Here is a 21,649-nt window from a genome sequence, read left to right as displayed (position 1 = left end):
TCATCACCACAGAGATTTTTATCCGTTTCAATAAGACAAATGAACCGCTTGATTTGTATGATTTTTGATCGATAAACAAAAATTCGCCGCAACAAATCTGAGCTTTGTAAATATATATATAGGTAGATTCTGCTTTCACACAAAAAGAAATCAATAATGATGAGAAGAGAAAGCATTTTTCTTTTATCTTCAAAAATCAACAAAATATCAACGGGATTCAAATTTTACCAAACGGTAGATATCATTCACAGACACGTACACACATTTTTCTATCCATTGGCAGCCATTTTTTGTCGCCGACTAAGCCTTCATTCGTTTTTATAGATCGATTTGATTTAAATAAAATTCAAACCAAAATGTTCCATTTACAAAAACCTTTTATACACGTCAAATAGATAGACTTTTCTTTTCAAATATATATGAATGTACTTAAATATTTTTCTTTTAAATGTGTGTATGTGAGTGAGTGTTCTGTGTGTAGTTTTTTTTAATAAGAATAGATAGTTCAAAGGTTTTTTTTTTTCTCTCACAGTTAAACATTAAATTGTTACTGTATAAGTGTATACATACATTTAAATTAGTTTTTTTTTTATAATAATAATATTTTTTTCATTTATTTACTTAACTTTGAACTGCAATAGAGGTATTTTCTATTTTCAGTTAATTTATTTTCTCTTTTTTAAATTTCTTCTTTGTTTCGTGCAGCAAATCAAGTGACATTTCACTTTGAAAACAAAAAGTCAAAGTTTTTGCATTCGCAATGTTGTTGCCATGAATGTTTTGCATGGACTTTTGTGTATGTGTGTCTTTTCTTTAACACGATTCCTATAATATTTTCATTTTCTCTTAAATATATGCTGTTCGAACATTTCAATTATTCAATGCAAAATGGTTCATCTTTATATATATATATTCAATTTTGAACTTGTTGTGTATGTTCTCAATGTCATTTCTCCCTTAATGTTCATTTTTGTTTGTTTCAAAGAGGTTTAAAGGTTCTCTTAAATCTTGCATTATTTTGTTTGCTTTCTTTTTGATACAATATATTATTTTATTATTACCTACAAATAATTTTATATTGTTATACTTAGCGATTAGTTCTAGATTGTTTGTTTTTCTCTTCACTTTACTCGGCAATTTAACATAAAAATATTGATTAAATGAATTTTTGTTAAAATTTTTATATAAATTAAAAAAGTGTTTTTTTTTTTTTTTTTCAACTAACTTTCATATTTTTTTAGATTTTTTTTTTTTCTTGTATGGTTTTTCAAGACAAAGACAGCAATATTTTGCGCAGTAATCTTTGTCTGCATACAATCTGTTCATGCCACATGCATTTTTTTTTCTATACAATTTTTTGTTTTTCTTTTATTACTTTACACATATGTTTTAATACATATTTACATAAAACTTAAGACATCAACATCACATCACATTTATTCAATTTTTTAAATTTTATTTCCACGTTCCGAAAATTCGTCAACTTTTTCTAGTTTTATTTAGTTTTTTTTTGCAACCGATTTTTTTCTGGTTATTTTACATGGGTCTTGATATTGCAAGACTTGCACGTATGCGGCAAATCACATCAGCATCGATGATTTTCAATATTTTTTCTTGTGTTTTTGGCAGAACGCAAGCCGAAAATTCTTTTCAATTTGATGTATAGCGTTGTGGCTGGGTTTTTTTAGGTCACTTTCAGTGTTCACTTTGTTTTCTCCCGCAAAATTTCAATTTAGTCAGACAACAGTTTCTGAAGCAGCAGCGATGAGTTTTTAGGGTCACCGATTTGCTCCTCCGAAATACTCGACTGCAATGGAAGAAAAAAATCAAATCGATTCACATTAAAAACAAATGTTGAAAAATTTATAATTTAAAAACAAAAACAAATCAAGCAAAGAGAAAAAAAACGAGAAGTTATAGATGAGTTTGTTTTTTATTTTTCAAAAAAATAAATGAGGTAGAAAGTCAATCAATCAACAACAAAATAAATAACGATCGAATAAAGAGATTACACCATGCATCATCCAATAAAGCACACAAAAAATTGGATTTGCTTTGAATGAAGTATAATTGTAGCTCGGGGTAATTCGGTTAGTGTCATTTTCAAATGTTAAAAATTATTTTTTATTAAATTTGATTTTTTTATACTTTGTAAAAAGTTCACGCAATTTTTTCCAAAAGAAAAAATAAATTATTTTAGAATGTTTAACAAAATTTCAAAAAAAAAATCAATTTTTTTCGATTTATTATTCAAAAAAAAAATAAAAAAAAATACCGAATTTACTGCCGAGCGTATACAAAACCAATTGAATGACACCCATAATAAAATATTTAAAAAAGAAGATTGTATTGAAGCGTTTGAATGTAATTGTCAACTTCACACCCTTCGAAAAAGAAGCCGAAGAAAACTTGAGCATTGAAAAAGAGCTATTCAATCTACTGAATCAAAACTACTGGCTAGCGCCGTTTCTTTCTTCAACCCGAAAAAATGATATTCACATGAAACAAACCATTCAATTCATGTTAGTATTCACATTTTGGATGAAAAAGAATTATTCAAAATTGTCTACGAAGCAATAAATAATTACAATGTAAAGGAAAGATAATTTAAAAAAAAAGAACAATTCAAATAGAGTGAGAGAGAAACGTTCGTCAAAAACTGCGATAAATTTGATAGATATGGTTCAAATATCAGAACAAACCCTCTGCTGTACAGTTTCACAAGAAATAGACAAACCGGCAAAGAATCAAAAGCGAGAAATTAAAACAAAAATCTCAAATACAAACTATAATAACAAAGCGGTAAAAAAATGTCAATTTTTTGTTACTTGGTTTTTTCTATTTTTGACACACAACAAGTCGAAGCAAAGTATATTGGGCTGCAGTACTAGTTAACTTAAGAATCAGTCGGATCAAAATCAATAAATACAGTATTTAATTAACAAAGAATAAATTTCTAGAGAAAAAATGTAAAATCCAAAAAAAAATATATTTATTAATACAGAGGCATGTATAAAATCAACGATAATAATGAGCAATTACGGTATATTATTCATAATCATAATTATTATTATCAAAAGGATGCCAAAAAAGAGACTAAAACAAAAATAAAAGTGAGATATTGTTCAGTTGCAGCAAAATAACAAATGATATTCGAATAGATCCAAAAAAAATACATTTCGTGAAACTGTGAGCTAGTAGAGAGAGCGAGTGTGTGTGTGTGTTGTTTTTGTTTTGACATAATCTTACCCTCGTCGCAGCGGTTTCTCCGCTTGTCCATTGAGAAGCTGTGGTTTTTGTGTCTAGAACTGTTGTACCTTGAAAGTAGAATTCAAAACCGAGATAATTGACTATTTTCTTGTTTTGTTTGTGTTTGAATTTTGTGTTTCTATATAAACTGTTGTTGTTTTGTATTGAGACGTGTTTGGCTTTGCTTTGATTTTAAATTATAATTGTATGTCTAAGATTTTGTGTGCTTTGTCAAACACTAAATCTAGAAGGGGAGTTAAAGTGTTTAGCAAACTTCCTAGTTTCCAATGCATATTTTGGATATTGATGAGAGAGAATGTAATGTGTGTATATATATTAAATTAAAACTGTTTCCGATTGTATGTGTATAAATATGTACAATTAAACAAAAGAAACAAAATATGATGAAATGATTTTGCTAGCCTGTTTGAATGACTGATTATAGAGAAAATAAAAGGGTGTTTTTAAGGGGGGTAGAGTGATTTTTTGATATGATTTGTTTTCAGTACACAATATAGTAGTGAAAGATATGACAAAAGACATGAGAGCACATTCCAACAGAAACATCACAATGATATTTTTTGGTCGTGCCATTTGCGAGACCATATTCACAAGAGTGTTTGGTTGTTCATATTTTTTGTCATGTGAATTTTTTGCTTACCAGTTGTCGGTAGAGTCATTTGATCGTAAAATGCCATGTCCGATGTGTTCATCATTGAATTGGAGTTCATTTGCTGCTGTTGCTGCTGCTGTTGCTGCTGTTGTTGTTGTTGCACAGCCATTGACATTGACACATTATTTGTGTTACTGTTAATATTATTATTGACAGTTACATTGGCATTCGGTACCATCATCGCATTTTGTCCGATCGGACTTTGTGGCGGTCTTGCATTGTTCATGGTTCGCTCGTTCACCATCGTTCGTAATTCGCGACGCACAAATTCTGACGAATGTCCGGCATTATTCACACCTGAACAAAAATAAATTTTATTGTTCAATCGATTCGAATCACATTAGATATTTGCTTAAACATATCAATAACAATTTTTTAATGAAACAAAAATACTTCGTTCTTTTTCTAAATTGCCGTGCAAAACACAATTTCAATTTCGGATTAAGCAACCTTACTTTTTTTATGTTAAATTGTTAGTTATTTATTTCTAATGATTAGACAACACAATTTTTTTCTGTTACAAAATACCATTTTTGCTTTTGATCAGAAATAAAAAAATAAAAAATCGAATGCAGTTTCGAAAAAAGAAATTTTTAGAAATGTCTAGAAATACACAGTCAAAGCACCATTAGAAATTTACGATTATAAATTGTTTAACATTTTCGGAAAATTAGTTCGAATTCTTTAAATACACCTTACACAAATACACAGAGAGACATATCTCATGCTTTTAATTCGGATAAAATTGATACTTTTGTCGACAATGAGAAAACCAAAAATTTGGAACATCATTTTTTGTTGTAAATAACCACATTTTTGAAGCACACGAATTTGATTCGAATAAATACTTCTACTTACTACCATAGTAAATTGAACTGTTGCTGCACTCGTCAAATAGAAAGCCCAATTCGTACATTGATTTCAGTGCATAAACTAATTTGTGTAAAAAAAAATTTGTTTCACTCAGTTTTTTGTAGTTTTTTTTTTTAAATTAAGAGCACATTTAATGACGTTTAAGATGTGAAACATGAAAGAGTAAACACTTTAGATTCGTTGATTCAATGCAGTTATTTACAAAACCTTTGCTTAAACACCGAAAATGCTACGCTTAATAACAAACAAAGCCGCAATAGCGTCTGAATCCAAAATACGTGAAATTTTTCCTGAATGATGAAAATGAAGGATGCTACCGAATTAATTCAAGTGACACAGAAATAAAAATAAATGAAAAGAGTAAAAGAAGAAATTGGTGTGATTCGATGATTATTATGAGTTTAAACGATTCGATGGAATGTGGTGGATGGTCAAGATGAAATGCATTTAAACGATGGATCGACAATGACAACAACAATGATATATACAAAAATACACATAAATTAATCTATTCTCAATGAAATGTACAATAAAAAGTAAAGGTTATTATTCACAATGTGCGAAATGAGGCATAAGGTAACGAGTAAAAAAAATGACGAAACATTTAGGTGAAGAAAAAAAGAGATGATGAAAAATACCACAACAATAATGTTACACGTATGGCCAAAACAAAACGATATTTTTTTGATCAGAAAAATTTGAACAAGCCGGAAAAGTTTTTGAAAAAAAATCTTGAAGAACTTTCTGCGCGGCTGAAACCATTTACATGAAAAAGGTGCATGAATTTGGTTAATTTTTCATTTGTTGTTAGATGAGCTCAAGAGCTGAATGTATGCCGAGAATTTTTTTTTTTGTGATTTCGAAATGCACCAAACGCATCCAGCAACAATAGAGAAAATAAATCCAATCTTATTCAAACCAATTTTCATATTTGGTAACGCGCTTTTTGATCGTCTTATTGGTGTGGTACAATTTGTATCGCTTTTTTCTGATACTTTTTTGATGCCGAGAAATTGACAGAGAAATGAGTTTTTGTTTAATGATATTTTTGAAGTGAGACAGAGTAATTTGGTTGTTTTCTGGGAAAATAGATGATCAAGTGGATCAAGCTTGAGGCATGTGATTTTTGGTTACTTAACATATTTTTTTTTATCGTTTGATCTGAATATTGTACATTCTTTCATTTTACAAAAAAAAAAAATTTGGTGAGAGAGATTGATTATATTGCATTGTTTTTTTTAAGAAGAGACCCATCGTCATCATCCCTTACCCTGTGTACGACCATAGTAATCATTAGCTGTTCCAGACGAATGCATATTGTACATCATGTATGTGGAATCTGAATAAGGGCGTGGCGATCCTGTGAAATGTCATTTCGGATTAAAAAAATTTTTTATTCACTTTGGCTTGTTTTCTTTCGACAATTTTTTGTTTCAATATGTGTGGTTTTTTTTGCAGCATTTGTTGTTCTCTATTGACGTCGGATTTTTTTTCTATAAATTTTACTTCAAGAGAATTCATATGGAAAAGGATGTGTATTTATTGTATCGCTATCAGGAGATTTGTGCAGAATTTTTTATGTGTGTGTTTTTTTTTTTTGCAAAATTTTGGAAGATTGTTCAACTAAGAAAAAACAATCGTTTATAGTTCGAAAAGTCTTTATCTCATGACTAAATAAAATTTTGGTTGATATTCGTGTTTCGTATTTTTCATTCGATATGCAGAAAAGTGCTGTATTCCAAAAGGGGGAAAATGTTTGCATTTTTTTTATTCTGATTTTATTCGAGAGGGAAGAAATGTTTAATAATTTGGAAAATGCCAACACCGTTTTAGAATAAAAAAAATAATAATAATAATATAAAATCCAAAAATAACGATCGATTAAAAAAACTGTACGTACAAAATCTAAGAAAAAAATAACTAAATTGATAGAAGAAATGCTATTTTGGTAAAAAAAATGTTGATTATTGTTCGGTTCATGCTCTAAAAAAATTTACAAATCAAAGATAGAGAAAACGGTTCAATTTGGTTAGATGATTTACTCGCACGTTTCGTCAGCGAATTAAAATGCACTATTTTATTTCATTTCAAACAAAAAAAAAATCACTAGCACTAATTTTTTTTTTAAATGCCATTAACAGTGTACTCGTTCAAAATTACAGTGTATATGAATTTGGAAAAGAGGATACTAATAAAAAAAATTTGCTAAAAAAGATATTTAGTTTTTGTTTAATGAACAAGACATATTTACATCCAAAGATTTTGATATTAAAAAAAGGTAATGCTAGGTTTAATTTGCGTTGCGATGCACTTTCCAATTTGGTATTATATTTTGAAATGTTTCAACTTTTAATAGCCTTCATTTATTAGTGGGATAAGGAATAACTACGAAAAAAGGGTAATACAAACTTCAAACACGAGACTTTTTTTTAATTTTGGGAGAACTATTTTTTTTTTTACTGCAAAATTATTACCGAAATGAAGGCAGAAAACTAATATGAAAAAAAAATAATTCAACGCACTCAAACACGTTTACTTACCAGGCAGATGCTGTGTTGCGTTCGGTATACTTTGTTGTCGTGCCATTCGCATCTGTTGGTTATTGAACATATTTGGAGCGTATGAATTTTGTGTCGTCGGACTTGGTGGTTCGGTGAAACCATCCGAAAATGAATTTTGCCGCAAATTTTGCGTAACCGGAGAATTGAGTGAACGCTGTCGTTGTGCTTGGAATTGTCGAGCTGCATTACTATATCCACTCTGTAAATTATCGAATTAAATCCGAATTAATATCACACACAATGAAAACCAAATGCAATTCAATTCGAATTAAAAGCAAATATCGTTTCGATTAGGTTACCTGTAATTGTGCATTCAACATTGGATTCTGTTGTTGTTGCACGGATAAACGAGATTGTATAGTTGACGCATTCCATTGCGATTGTGTTTGAGGTTGATTCGGTTGTGTTTGCTGTGGCTGAGTTTGGTTCCCCTGAGAAAATTGTTGCTGTTGTGATATCTAACATATTAAATGCAAATCATATATTAAATTTGATTTTTGATCGATAAGTGAATTGGATGGTGTCTCAAAGTCACTGTTTATCTTTAATAAGGTTATGTTTTGTTGATTAAAATTCAAGATTGACATTTTAGTTACAAATAAACATAACCTTAATGAACTGTAATTTTGTACCATTTTTATGGAAAAGTTCGAGGGAAGTTTGGCTGTGCTTAAGAGTGGCACATCTCGACGTAAATTGATTCACGTACAATTTTTTTTCATGCTATTTCGAAAAAAATGCATCCAAAAGTAATCATACCTGATTTTGTCCAGCGTTCGTAGTAAATGATTGATAGCCAATACTTTGATTTGATTGTGGGCTAAATGGTGCCCTTTGATTCGGGCTAAGTTGTTGTTGCAACAAATTCGGCGAGAATCCTGGACTTAACTGTGTATCAGGCACAACATTCGTACTTCGTTGTAGTGAAACATTCGGCGGCACATTGTTCAATAGCTCAAAACTTGACATTCCCGAATTCATATCTGTAAATTGGCAAAATATTAAATGTTTAGTTAAATGTTATGGTATCGACTTGAAATGCAAATCGGCCCAATTCTTACATAGTTGTTCGTTTGCGGTTGCACTGACTGGCACAACGAGAGATTGTTTCTGTTGTTGTTGCAACAGGCGTTCCTTTTGTTGTTGTTGTTGAAGTAATGCTTCGCGTTGCATTTGCTGTTGGAATTGTAGCCGCATGGCTGGAGTGGATTGTGGTGAATTTGTGTTTGTGGTGTTGTTTGTATTTCCGACAGCATTTCTTCGTTGCGTATAAACTGGTGGCGGTGGAAAACCCTGAATACAAAAAGAAAAACATTAATCATTACCATGAACATGAAAAAAAAGTCTCATAGAGAAGCAACTCCAACTCACTTGAGATGTGGTGTTGACATTATGCATTGAATATGCGGGTGGACTGCTATTGAATACGCCAGTACTTTCGATTTGCATAAGCGATTTAGTGATGGCATTAATGGCCATTTCTTCCTGATTTTGCGGTTGTTGGCTTGGCTGACTTGATGACGATTCCAGCCCCATTCCACCCAACATATTATTACCCGGATATTCGGGCAACAAATCAATCACACTGTTTACAATATCGTCCAATTCGGTATCACCAACACCGCTCGGTTGAACTGGTGTTGTTGCTGTTGACGTGGCAAATGCGCCAGTATCAAAATGGAATTCTTGTGGCCGCGTTATTGCCGGTTGCATTATCGATGTGGCCGTTTTGCGCATCTGTGGATTATTTTGTGTTTGCGGTGGCGTTCTTTGATTTAATTGTTGCTGTTGCAAATTCATCAACTGTTGTGGAGTCAATTTCGTTGTATTTGGTGACGGTTGTTGCTAAAATGAAATAGAAAATAAAATTAACATTATATATGCTCTTTGTCCTTTATTTCTCGTCAAAAGGTGAAGAAAACCGTTTTTGACCTACCTGGAATCCACGTTGCGAATCGGTTATTCGCGATTGTGTTATGTCAGGAATGGTTTTCACTACAGGAATCGGGGTGAATGTAGTTGGTGCTTTTGATGGATTCGACAAAAGTGATGCCAACATTTTGTTCTTTTCACGCAGTTTTGATGGTTTATCTTCAGTTCGTTTTGCCAATGGACTGTCATCGGAATCGTTTGACGATCGTTTACGATTCGGAAAATCGTTACCCTGAAACCGAAGCATTTGAATAAGTTCCTCATTACCGATGGGATTCATGTTGTGATGATGATCCTTGGGCGTGTCTTCCTTTTGTAGTTGTCTCAACAATTCACTGTTGTTCCGTTGATTTGACGGTCGACCATCCATATTATCATCGTCATGATTTAAAAGATGCATCAGCATGGGATTTTCATTCGATTTCGTATCACTGCCACCCGCCCGTTGTTGATTACCAAGTCTTTGCTGCTGTTGTTGTTGTTGTTGTTGTTGCTGCTGCTGCTGCTGCTGCTGCTGTTGGGTCGTTTGATTTGGATTATTCATTTTATTTCCAAATGTATTATTTACATTGTCTTTTTCTTCTTCAGCATCCAAAAGACCTTTCAGTATTTTATTGTGAGCCACAGTACGTTGGTCTTGTTCACTTTCGCCACCCGGAGCAATAGCATTTGGCGGTCGTTTTGTGGTCAACAGATTTCGTAATCGCTCCGAATTGTGTGAAGCGGATGAAATCTGCGGGAAAAAAAATGTTTTTTCACGTGAATAAGGTGTGATCGTGACATTTGTAATGTCAATTTGGCATTTATGACTCACCTGTTGTTGTGTCTGTTGCTGTTGCTGCGACTGTTGTTGTTGTTGTTGTTGCTGCTGCTGCTGCTGTTGCATTATTGGAGACACGGTATTCGACGTATGTGTCGTCATATGAGATACTGTTGTAGGCGCCTTCGGCATGTGATTGTTGTTATTGTACAACATACTATTATTATTGTTGTTATTTGTATTGTTGTTATTATTATTGTTGTGATTCTGAAATAGAAATTAAAGATCAATAGTTTTATGGTTTTTGTTCGTTTCAAATTCCAAAAATAAACGGTTCAATAATTGAATGCATTCACATAGAGATATTCTTGTACTACATTATGCCGAAAATAGCATTAAAAATTGACGTATCAGAATTACAGATAAAAGTCAAAGATTCATGCGATTTATACCATTGTACTATGAAAACACTAACATCAATTTAAGGTTATGATTTGACAAGTTATATAATTCTTAAAATTGTATGTAGTGGTAAAATTTATCGGCTGGTCTGATATGTCCAATTATAATGCTATTTTCAGAATAGTGCAGTACTAGAATATTTTTGTGTCTATAAATACCTGTAATGGGCTTGGTTGAGAAGTATGATAGCCAGTCAATGGTGATTGGCATACACTCGCAATCGGGCTGAATTCAGATGCGGGTCGTGGTGTACCAACCGGTGTGACACTTGCTCTCGAATCCGGCCTTGTGTCCCATACAATGCCAACCGATTCCATGCCATTTATATCGAATGTATCAGGGAATGAAAATTCAAATGAATCTGCATTATAAATGTTATCCTGCTGTAAACTCGTATCGGTTTGCATTTGATTTTGCATTGATTGTACAACGCCCGAACCATTCATAACGGTTGTCATCAATGGACCGCCAATATTTGAATTGAGTGCATTAATTTGACTCGTACTTGCATGTGACATCGTCGTCTTGTTTGAATTCGTCTCAAATGTGGAGAAATCGGTGTCGTTGAGCAACGTATTCAGTGACATAATAAAATCACTTTCGTTTGGTTTACTATTTTGATAATATTGTGAACATGCCTTTACATACACATACGTATCTTGACCAAAACGAATACGATATGGCAACGATTGTGCTGGCCCTTTACATTGTATAAGATCCCTTAAATGGTCCTGTAATTTTGATAAATCCTGAATATGTGTGATATCTTGAATGGTTCGGCAATTTTCTTTGGTTAGTGATTGCGCATATGATTTTCGCAATTTTTCGGTATTCATTTTAATTATAGTGCCCGATGGATCTAAACGAAATGTTATTTGTTCTAATTGGTGTTGTTGGGTTTGCTGTTGTTGCATCGTTGATTCAATCGATGGTTCGTCGTCAGCTCGTTGTAATAAACATAAAACTGGTGAAGTAACATCGCCGTTTTCTGTATGCACACGAGAAAGAAAAACAGTGAATAAACTGAAAAATAAAAAAAATAAAATGTTTACCTTTGTTAAATGTTGCTGTTGCATGCAACATAATTTCTTCATATTTATCTTGACGTTGTTGTTTTTCTTCCATAGTTTCGGTACTACTTTCTGGATGCTTTACCAACATACGGATGCGTTTCTGTATGGTACGTTTATTTTGTGCTGATTGATTATCATCTTGACGATCCCAGCTGTTCAATTGAAATGACATATTATTCAGCAATGGGCTCAATTTACCATGATCGCCAGCATGCAGGTACGAATAAATTGGTTGTTTCAATAGATCAGACGATGTGAAATGGATTAGATCTTTGATATTTTCTGTCACCGTTTCAATGATACCTTCCGAATTGATTTGAATTAATGCCAAATCGAATGACGATAAATAGTGCTCGAGTGCACCGAATTGGGCTAAAATATCTGGATTTGATGAACCGTTCAACGATGTTTCCGGTAAATGGGATTCAGTTGATGAGACGTCTCCTTGTTGCACCGGATGAATCGTGCACGAATCAGAACAAGTTGGTGAGCACTTGCGATTATTCTTTTCACAGAGTTTATTGTACTGCAACGAAAAGAAAATTAAACAAATTATAAGCAACTGATTTTGCACATTTTAATTTTATTCAAAAACAAACAATTTCCTCTATTTTGTGTACTACGAAATTTTGGTGAGTCAATTTTCATGTGCACGCGTCCAATGATCCATTAAACGAATGACAAATGTGCGCATAAATAGCAAACAACCGAAAGAGAGAGAAAAATAAGGAATACGAATGATTTATGTCTTTTGCAAGCCTGACTGCAGTTATTTAAGTGAAAACATTTCTAGAAACTGTCCACATAAATCAACATCAATTCGGCAAAGACATTTGCGAGTGGCGAACAAAAAAATTATTCAAAAATTGCAACAAAAGAATAACAACGAAATGGTTGGTTATAAATCCGTCACCAATTTCGAATGTCTTTTATATTAGCCCATAATTCAGCGGTCCTTTTGGATACATTACATGTGCGGCATGTGCAAAAAGAATATATTGAAATCACGGATTTTGTACGAGATGAATAATTCGTACATTCCCTACTGACAAATCATTTCCACTTTACCGAACAATTTTTTTTTTCGAATAGAATTTGATTGGAACTATAAGGGATTACAATTAAAATTTTCGAAATTTGTTCAAAAATAGTTTGAAAATAGTTTTGTAAGTAATTGCAAGTTGATGTCAGCAGGGATCAACTAGTTGGATTTGGGTTTTAAATATTGGGCGGAATGCACGAATTACAGATACACGAGCATTTAGAGAACTGTCTCGTTAGATTGTTGATCATCATCATTATTGTTGTTCGTTTTTTGACAGGTGTTTTCGCATTTCGTTCGAGATTGACAATTCAGTTTCAGTTGTAATTATTGTTTGCTTCGTTTCAAATTAGATATGCACGTATACACGGTTAAATTTAAAAAAAAATTAAAAATACGACTTTGTATTTTATCCAAAGAACAAATTAAGGCGCACTTGTTAGGCTGGGTGCGTTTTAAAATGGAAATTCTCTCTTTTTTTCATTTATTTTCGTTCGAATGAATTCAATGTGAAAATGAGATGGATTTCTCACTTCTAGGCAAAGAATATATCGTTGTTTATAAATCGTCGTCGTCGCTGTTGTCGTCAGGTCTACAAAGCGTAAGACAACTACTACGTGTGTATTTCTTTTTGTTTCAATGTTAATTAATGATTTAGTTTTTGCAACTTTACACTACTAGTTTTCAAAGCATCAAAAGAATCCGTACAAATACCCACGAATTGAAGAGAGAGAAAAATAAATGTATATATGCAAAGTGTAATAATAAAAGTCTAGGTTTTGTTCCATACAAATGCAAAGAGTGTACCGAGAGTTGAACATGTGATTACTTTGAAGTGAACATTAATAAATTTTATACCTGTACACGACGCGACATTTTCGAATGGGTGTATCTGGCGAACGAGATACGTTTTTGCTGCCGAGCTAGAACAAGAATTTGACTTAGTGCTAACGCTGGCCACGCAAAAGCGTCAAATGTTTTTTTATGCGCGTTGCTGAATCGGCACATACGATTAATGTCATTCGCATTTGCCACGTTATTTTTTTTTTTTTCTTCATTCGTTTGCTCTTTAAGCAATTACATAGAGCTGTAATCAAGTTTTTTTATATTCTTCTTTTTTTTCTTCTCAGTTCTTGTTCGTTCTAAAACAGTTTTGCCCGTGTAAAACCACGTATTATATCATTTTCTACTTGGTAATTAATATCAAGAAGTTGGACATTTAATTAACGCAAAAGACAAGGCGATAAAGTTGATCTCAGCGTTGCACGGAATAGACGAGAGGTAGTACAGAGAAATAAAATGCGTGTAAAACAAGAGCGGTAGAATGTGAGAGATTGAAAGAGAGAAAGAGAGAGAAAGACAGAGAGAGAGAGAGAACTGAAATGATAAAGCCTCATAAATGTCATACACTGACCACAAAGCCACTTTGCTTACATAATTTTTACGGTGCTCTCAGCATTTATAACAAGCTCAATTTGTCGCTTTAAAGAGAGTGAGAAAAACAAGAAAGGAAATATGATTGCGTGTATGCATTGATTTTACGTTTGAAGGAAGAAACAGTTGTTCAATTTCAATGTGAATACTCGACCGTATATTTTTCTATGAAAGAAAAAAAAGACAAAAACATTTTCCAACCAAACAAACGAGTATCGTTTATCCGTTCAATCGTTCAAAATGAATTGTTTCACATTTTATTATGACATATTTTGGCAGAATGACAACTTAATCTACGTCATAATGATTCACTTTTTTGTTGTTGTTGCGTCAGTTTCCCAAGAAAAATCTCATAACTCAATTGCAGGCTTTGAAGCAGTGAATTGATAAAAAAAAGTAACCGCAAAATTTCCAGTGCCAATTTTACACACAACATTTTCTTTTTTATTTGCCTAAATTGTATTCAAAGTGAGAAAAATACCGCTTCAAATCGACCATTCAATACGACAGTCAGCTGAATGTTTAACTAAATACTTTGGCTTTCGTGAATGCCGTTGCGCGCGCGCGTGTGTATGCTCTTTTTTTTTTTGGCCAAAACGACCATAATTCATTCGGTTTTGGACAGGCGTCGCCGTGAGGGGCGTTGTGATACACAACAAATATTATACACATATCGAACGAAAAACATGACATCCTTTTCTTTTCGACATGATCAAATGAAATAAATGCTTTTTAATGACAACAGAGATCACAAAAAATAAAATAAAATTTATCAAAGACAACGATACTGTTGACGTTGTTTTCAACGAAAGAATACCTCCCTCCCAAAGAAAAATATATTTTTTCCATCAAATGAGAAGACTTTTTCTTACAGAAGACATTTCAAACGGATGTTTGTAATTGAGTTTTAAAGGAAGATATAAATAAAGCTAAAAAAAAAAAACAAAAGAATGACAGACAAATTTTAATGAAGTAAAAAATGGTGAAGAGTCAGAAGAAAGCTCAAAACAAGAAAAGGTATCATGAAATAATGAAAATTTAATACTTTTCCGTCAGTTAAGGAATTTCAAAGAAATTCATACAAATTGACAAAATAAAAAAAAGTCCATGACTAAGTCATCATGACTTTCACCATGTCGGATCGAGTTTATTTAAAAAAAAACATTCGAGAATATAATAAATTCCATAACATCGAAATGAAAAGTAAATTCCATAATATTTGGAATACAATTCAGTATATTTGTGTGTCTGACTATTTGCTTAAATTTTTTTTCGAATTAAGCGATTTCAGAATTTTGTGCAAAATTCATTTTTCAATTCATCTGTTTATTTTCCTTGTGAATTTGGATGGTTTTTGTAACAAGGAAATGGGCAAAATGTGCGAAACAAAAGAATCAATTACACTAAATAAATAGATACGTTCATTGCACTTATAAATAATGAATTTACCAACAGCGCTTTATTTTATTAAATCGGTGTACATTCTATGTGCCTCTATTGTCATTGCACCATTTTATATAGCACCATGAAAACGTTTTCCAGCTTTGAACTAATGTTGCCGAAAAAAGGAAATATACAGTGCTTATTACTTGTTCGGACATCAATTATTGATTGTGATAGTCTGTGTTGTTACTTCAATATGTATGAAACGCGAAACGTTCATTCTATTTCCAGCCAAAAAAAAACGTGTTCGCTTCATATCGTATATATATTTCTCGAACGTCACCGAGTAAGCTATATAGAGAAAACGGAATAATTGGATTTTCTTTCAATTGAATTATTACCGCAAATAGAATAGAAACACACCATGTTTATTTAATGTGGTTGTAGTTTCACTGTTATTTTTGGCATTTGAGAGAGCAAAAAGGAACAAAAAAAACGGCTTTCGAACCCCGTTCGTTCAACATGATAATAAAATACATTCATTCGACTTTAAAGCTATTACTTTATACATCATTGTGATTAAAGAGATGGCTGGATTGTTCGATGTTTCTTCAAAAAGCACGTAATATATTTGGGTATTTTTCGGGATGTATTTAGTATTAAAAGCTTCTCTTTCGAAGGGAAAAGGTTCGTTGTAATTCGAAAAAATGTATATAAAATCGTATTATGTTTATTAAGATCGGATTAACATGATAACAAATGACAGGCGGCTGTTAAAGCAAATATCAAATTCATGTTTGTCGATCTCGATACACATAGTGTCTGGGTGTATGTGCAACTTCATTTCGGATGAAATTCAATTGTCTTTTCACATTGTTATTAAGTGTAACAGCAATAATAAATTTGATATGCGTGCATCTAATAACACCCGTAATCCCACCGCCTTTCCAAGTGCGTGCGATAAAAATACAAAAGGATTATGTACATCTAAGTGGTGGATGTGAAAAGACGAAAAAAGTAAATTAAACCGAATTTTTCCATTCGGCAAACTTGATCAAAACCAAATTGTTCGAATAATTAATTGGTTTTCGATGTAATATTAATGCGCCCGAAAGACTCGCTTCAATTTCGTTTTGGTCAACAACGAAAGGGAATATGTTTGCTTTTGAAATGCAATTAGTATATGTATATGGAATTTCCGGTGCAGAAAATTCATAAACTCAATTATTAATTTTCGTCCAAAATGACCGGGAGAGAGAATGAGAGTGTACTTACATGTTTTACAACTTCATTTAAAATAGCTGCTTTGTCAGGTTTGGGAGCATTCATGTCCCGTTTATTAATGTGAATAAATTCGCCCAATTGTTCGATGTATTCATTTTCTTGTTCGCGTCGACGTTTTTCATTATTACATTTATTGATTTGTGATTGTGGCTGCGGCAAAACGGAAGAAAATTTTGAAATTTTGTGGTTAGAATGAAATTGGCAAATGAATAAAACCTTCGACTCACCTTATTTTCTGGGCGTCTTCGAATTTTTTTCGATGCAGCTGGTGGACATGCCACTGCCGATGCGACCGCGTTCATTATTTTCGTCTGATTCGAAGAATTCTGATTAATTTGTTGATTATTCGGTGATTGTTGCACTTGTGTCTGAAATTAAAAAAAAAAAATAATAATAATAATGGAAAATTCCGGTCACATACATTTTAATTCAATCATTATTAATTTGTATTTCTCTCTGCCTTACCTGTTGTTGCGGTATATTAAAGTTGTTATTGTTTGTTATATTATTATTATTTGTATTGATATTATTATTATTATTTGCAGCACGTGGTGATAACAACAGTGAATTTAAGGACTGTTGCGATAGCTGTGATGCTGATGTATGCGATAACCACTGTTCGGGTAGTGGAAGTTCACAAGGCCCGAGCCTGTAACAACAAAAAATGGAATAAGAAGATTAGTATTGAAAATAAATGTATAAAACGAAAAATTGGATTTGATCAAAATGAAATGGTGTCCATTTTCTTTGTGTGCTTTATTAGGAAATTCACTCACTGAGAACCACCAAACTCAAATGGATTTGATTTGATTATTTGATTATTACTACACAATTTTGACCACAACCCCGTTGATATTTTAGAATTCACAATGTGCAACAGCGCTTTTCTATCTATTGTCGATGTTATTGATCGCTGTGCTTTGATGTCGTTTTTATTAAAGGTGACCAGTTTCGAATCATGTTCACTTTCTGTATCTGGTCGTTTTTCCGTGCCGACGACTATGTCATAGACCTCATGGTATTTGAACAGAATTGAAGTCTGAAATTTCCACAGCAGCCAATCTTTTTCTTCCTTTAGACGAAAAACTTTGTCTATATCGTTGCTGCTCATTTTATTCCAACCTCAAAAACACATACGATAATACACAGTGAAAAATCGACTGTATATCTGTTACAAATGAAGTTGTCTATGCCAAATTTATTTTGTGTTTAGCATGTTTCTGCAGATGTATAACAGAGAGTTCAATATATTTCAATATTATTTTTGATGATGACGTCTTCATAAGAACCACAGAACACATACAAAGCCATTTAATTGAAAAAAATAACAACGAAAAAGCACCGGCGTCAGAAAAATAAGGCGCAATTGTATACGATGCAAACAAAGAATTCACCGACAAATGGAATAATACTCGTGAAATATGAAGCCAAATAGAAACAAACGTGAGAAAGAAAGCCAAAACAAAGCTAGTGTCATCCCACAAAAAAAATGTGACCACTTAATATGCGTATGAATGAATGAAATTTCGTCTATTATTCAAAAAGAAAAAATCGCATTTTATTAGTTGTTTTGATGATTTGCACCAATTTACTGATTCACAGTGGTTGTTGCTCCAGATAAGGCACACACACCGCATAATTTCCATAAATTCAATTCTTTTCGGGCCAACCAATGTAGATTAAAATGACCTTTAACTATTTGACACTCGAGTTTAAACAAATAATAGAGAAGGCCACGCAATCTTCTCGCAATTGTCCTGCAGAAGCATCAGGCGAATTACATGCATTTGAATAGAGCATTTCAAGAGCATATACGCTTTCTCGCAATTCATTTTTATTTATTGATATAAATGGCATCTATTTAGAATAACTAGCCGCTCAACTAACTAAGGCATTGCTCTTCATCAAAAGTTATATTCATTTGATTTCAAAGAATTGATCATCATTTTATCAGTGCCGCTTTATTTCGGCAACATTTTTTTGGGAAATTTTTTCTCTCTCTCAATGTCATTGTTGAACGGAAAAAACGTATTGCGCGCATGTATGTTTTTTCCTATCGCTCTTTTTGTTTACACATCGATACCAGCATATGTTTAGCATTGGAAAAAAAATCAGAGCAACACCACCATGAGAAATACAAGAAAGAGACGTGATTGAAGTTGAACTGTTTTTTGCTGTAATTAAAAGTAAATATTGAAATTAATTCCAAGTGAACCGATGCGACCACCATGCTAATTACTTATCCGGTGTGGGGAATTTCAATTAAATCCCGTCCGTCACAAAATGCGAACTTGATGTACTGTGCGAATCGGTGCCACTTCAGCTTGTGCACAACACAAATGAGGGAACAACACAGTCATCTTGCGATTGATAACAATCATCACGTTCAAGCAATCAATACAACGGACCAATCAAACCAAATGACTGATTGAAAAGTGACAAAGACGTTCACATATAAATCAAGAGCACTTTTCCCATCGCACAAGCTCCCATAAAATTTGTCGCTTTAGACGACATTCAAATGCAAACGAGAAAATCCGTCTAGCATTTAATTAGTCAGATATCAGCGATAGTGAAGTGAATTCGATTCCAACCGCATCTCGATTAAGTAATGTCAAATGCAGAGAAAAACGGTAAAGTTGCATGTAATTGATCATCATCGTCGATGATGAAACTTGTAATTATCATAAACAAATTGTAATCAATTCTATTGCACAAATTGAATGAACATTAGTACAAAACGATTCGAAAAAAAAAATTAACTAGGAATGGAATTAGATGCCGGAGAGAGAGAGAGAGAGAGAGAGAGATTTTCTTTAACTTTGATAATAAATAAATGAGCTTGACAGTTAAAGCGGTGAACTTTTTCGCAAAGCTAAAAGTTGGAGTAGCAATTTTGGTAAATCTTTTATCAGTTGAAAATAAACTTTTCAATTTGTTGCCATAACGAATGTATAACTTTAACTCAGAAATGTACACAGCTTCACTATGAGTGTGTGAATGTGGATGGATTTTTAGATGCATTAATGTAAAAACGATAAGAGATAGATATAGAGAGAAAACTACTAAAGTCACTTTGTTGAGAGCGCATAATAAGTAACTATTAAATGAAATTACCTGTCATTTAACTTTGAACGTAATTCAACTTTGGATTTTCACTTCATTCGGGCTTTTGCCAACTATCTCTCTCTCATTCTACCTTTTTCAATGTATTTTTCTTTTACAGTCTCTCGTTTATTTTTCCCTATACGCATAGCGGAGTTTTAATTGTGGCTTTTCAGTGCCTTTAACGTGCCACACATAAATGCTGAAATTCTTATGAAAATGGTTAAGAGAATTTCATTGGCACAGCAGATACATGACATAAATTCCACTAATACTTGTTTAATAATGTTAATAGGTACACTTCTCTGATGCATACATATATGATTGCTGCTACTTAAACTGAAGATTACAATAGCACTTTTATTGGTCTTAAACGTTGTTTAATCTCCACATGCCATTTTCAAATAAAATGAAGCACCTTTTTTGCTTCTGGTTGCTTCTGCACACATGTTTACATGAAATATTTCATTCGACGATTGCCATTCTTTTCAAAAGAATATGTTCATTGTATTCTTGGCAATAAGAAAAATCTTTTCCGCAATAAAAAACAAGCTAGAATCCTGATTGCCATCGGGCGAGAGAGTTGGCGAACGGAATACCGATCTGTGATAACTGAAGACACATACTAGAATGTGATGAAATATTTATTGGTCTCATATTTACGAAAAAAATAAGAGTTTGGATTTAATGAAGATTATTATCATTTATTTTGAATCAAATTTTATTTCTCGCTCGTCATGTATCTGTTTCAACACAGGTGACTCTCTTTTGTTTTGTATTTCTGCTGAACATCTGTTGTGACTGTGTTATTTGTTCAGCAACATCCATACAATTTTTTTATATAATACAAAGTATTTCTCCGCTATATATGTGTTTTTTTTTGCAATTGAACAGGCGATTTACAAAATGTGAACTAAATCAAAGAAAAAGAATACGAACAAATCTGGAATATCTTGAGCACTTGCAAAAGTGCGTTCAAAGCGTTTATAACCACTTGAATTACAATGTTCTTCAGTTCGAATACAATTTGGTGTAAAATTAGTGAGATAGAAGCGCAAGCACACACGAGTGTATATTGGACACTCACAAGTGGAATGTTCAAGTGTTTTTTTTTTTTTTCAAAATGCAAAAACAAAGATAAGGCATTAATTGTCTGTTCTCTGATAATTGGTTTTTATCGCATTTTCTCTCTCTCTCTCTCTCTCTCTCTCTCTCTCTCTCTCTCTCTCTCTCTCTCGTGAAATTGACAACGGTTGATCGAAATTGTTTTGTGCTTGATTTATTTGTAAATATATATTGACAGGCAAAAAACTGGAACAAGAATCAAAATCAATGTACATTTTCCTGCTCTCTTTCTCAAGCTGTACCCGATAAATAAAATCACCAAGTGAGCCGATAATTTCATTTATGATAAATTGGAAGGAAGAACAATTGACCCAATTAAAAAAGTAATCTATTCAGTTTGCATTGAACACATAGGTGGCAATCCAATGAAATCGAAAGTAACAAATGCTTTGTTTTCTTTCGAATTATGTTATTTTAACTTCACGCAAAAGAAAACAAATGAATGCGAAACAGCATGCATCAGCTAGATGGTGATCATGAACAATATATCGAAAACTTTCATCAGCGCTTAATTTTTCTTCTTTTTATCATCGTGTGCAAGAGGGAAAGGGAGAAGTGCAGCAATCACAGTGCTGTTATGTATTCATTACCAATGCCAATACGTTTTTTTTGTTGCTTGCAATGAGAGCGAAAACGCCACATGTGATTAGTTTGTGTGTAATAATTAGATTGTGTGTTGTTCATCGTGAAAGT

At 32.7% G+C, this 21,649-nt stretch overlaps 1 protein-coding gene across 5 annotated transcripts in view; it reads right to left on the bottom strand.

The window, feature by feature from the left end:
- Positions 1–1,197: 1,197 nt before the first annotated feature.
- LOC116341300 (putative uncharacterized protein DDB_G0271606) overlaps positions 1,198–21,649 on the bottom strand; it is a 179,479-nt gene continuing 159,027 nt past the window's right edge. For 3 of the 5 annotated variants that reach the window (XM_031768270.1, XM_031768269.1, XM_031768267.1), the window contains 16 exons: positions 17,192–17,375; positions 16,954–17,094; positions 16,718–16,876; positions 11,563–12,109; positions 10,669–11,498; positions 10,103–10,315; positions 9,293–10,021; positions 8,728–9,201; positions 8,418–8,649; positions 8,116–8,339; positions 7,656–7,814; positions 7,336–7,555; positions 6,066–6,155; positions 3,911–4,219; positions 3,250–3,317; positions 1,198–1,807 (listed from right to left, as the gene is read on the bottom strand). In XM_031768270.1, coding sequence (XP_031624130.1) covers positions 1,733–1,807; positions 3,250–3,317; positions 3,911–4,219; positions 6,066–6,155; positions 7,336–7,555; positions 7,656–7,814; positions 8,116–8,339; positions 8,418–8,649; positions 8,728–9,201; positions 9,293–10,021; positions 10,103–10,315; positions 10,669–11,498; positions 11,563–12,109; positions 16,718–16,876; positions 16,954–17,094; positions 17,192–17,375 — 4,654 coding nt within the window. In that variant the 3' untranslated portion in view covers positions 1,198–1,732. The remainder of the gene's footprint in view (positions 1,808–3,249; positions 3,318–3,910; positions 4,220–6,065; positions 6,156–7,335; positions 7,556–7,655; positions 7,815–8,115; positions 8,340–8,417; positions 8,650–8,727; positions 9,202–9,292; positions 10,022–10,102; positions 10,316–10,668; positions 11,499–11,562; positions 12,110–16,717; positions 16,877–16,953; positions 17,095–17,191; positions 17,376–21,649) is intronic. The other 2 variants (XM_031768268.1, XM_031768271.1) reach the window with 2 other exon arrangements.

The sequence above is a fragment of the Contarinia nasturtii genome, unplaced genomic scaffold (assembly GCF_009176525.2).
Source record: "Contarinia nasturtii isolate CC-2019 unplaced genomic scaffold, AAFC_CNas_1.1 Cnas_scaffold_695, whole genome shotgun sequence".
In the NCBI taxonomy this organism is placed as follows: domain Eukaryota; kingdom Metazoa; phylum Arthropoda; class Insecta; order Diptera; family Cecidomyiidae; genus Contarinia; species Contarinia nasturtii.
The sequence above is the reverse complement of the archived record's forward strand: the minus strand, read 5'-3'. Positions and strand labels throughout refer to the sequence as shown.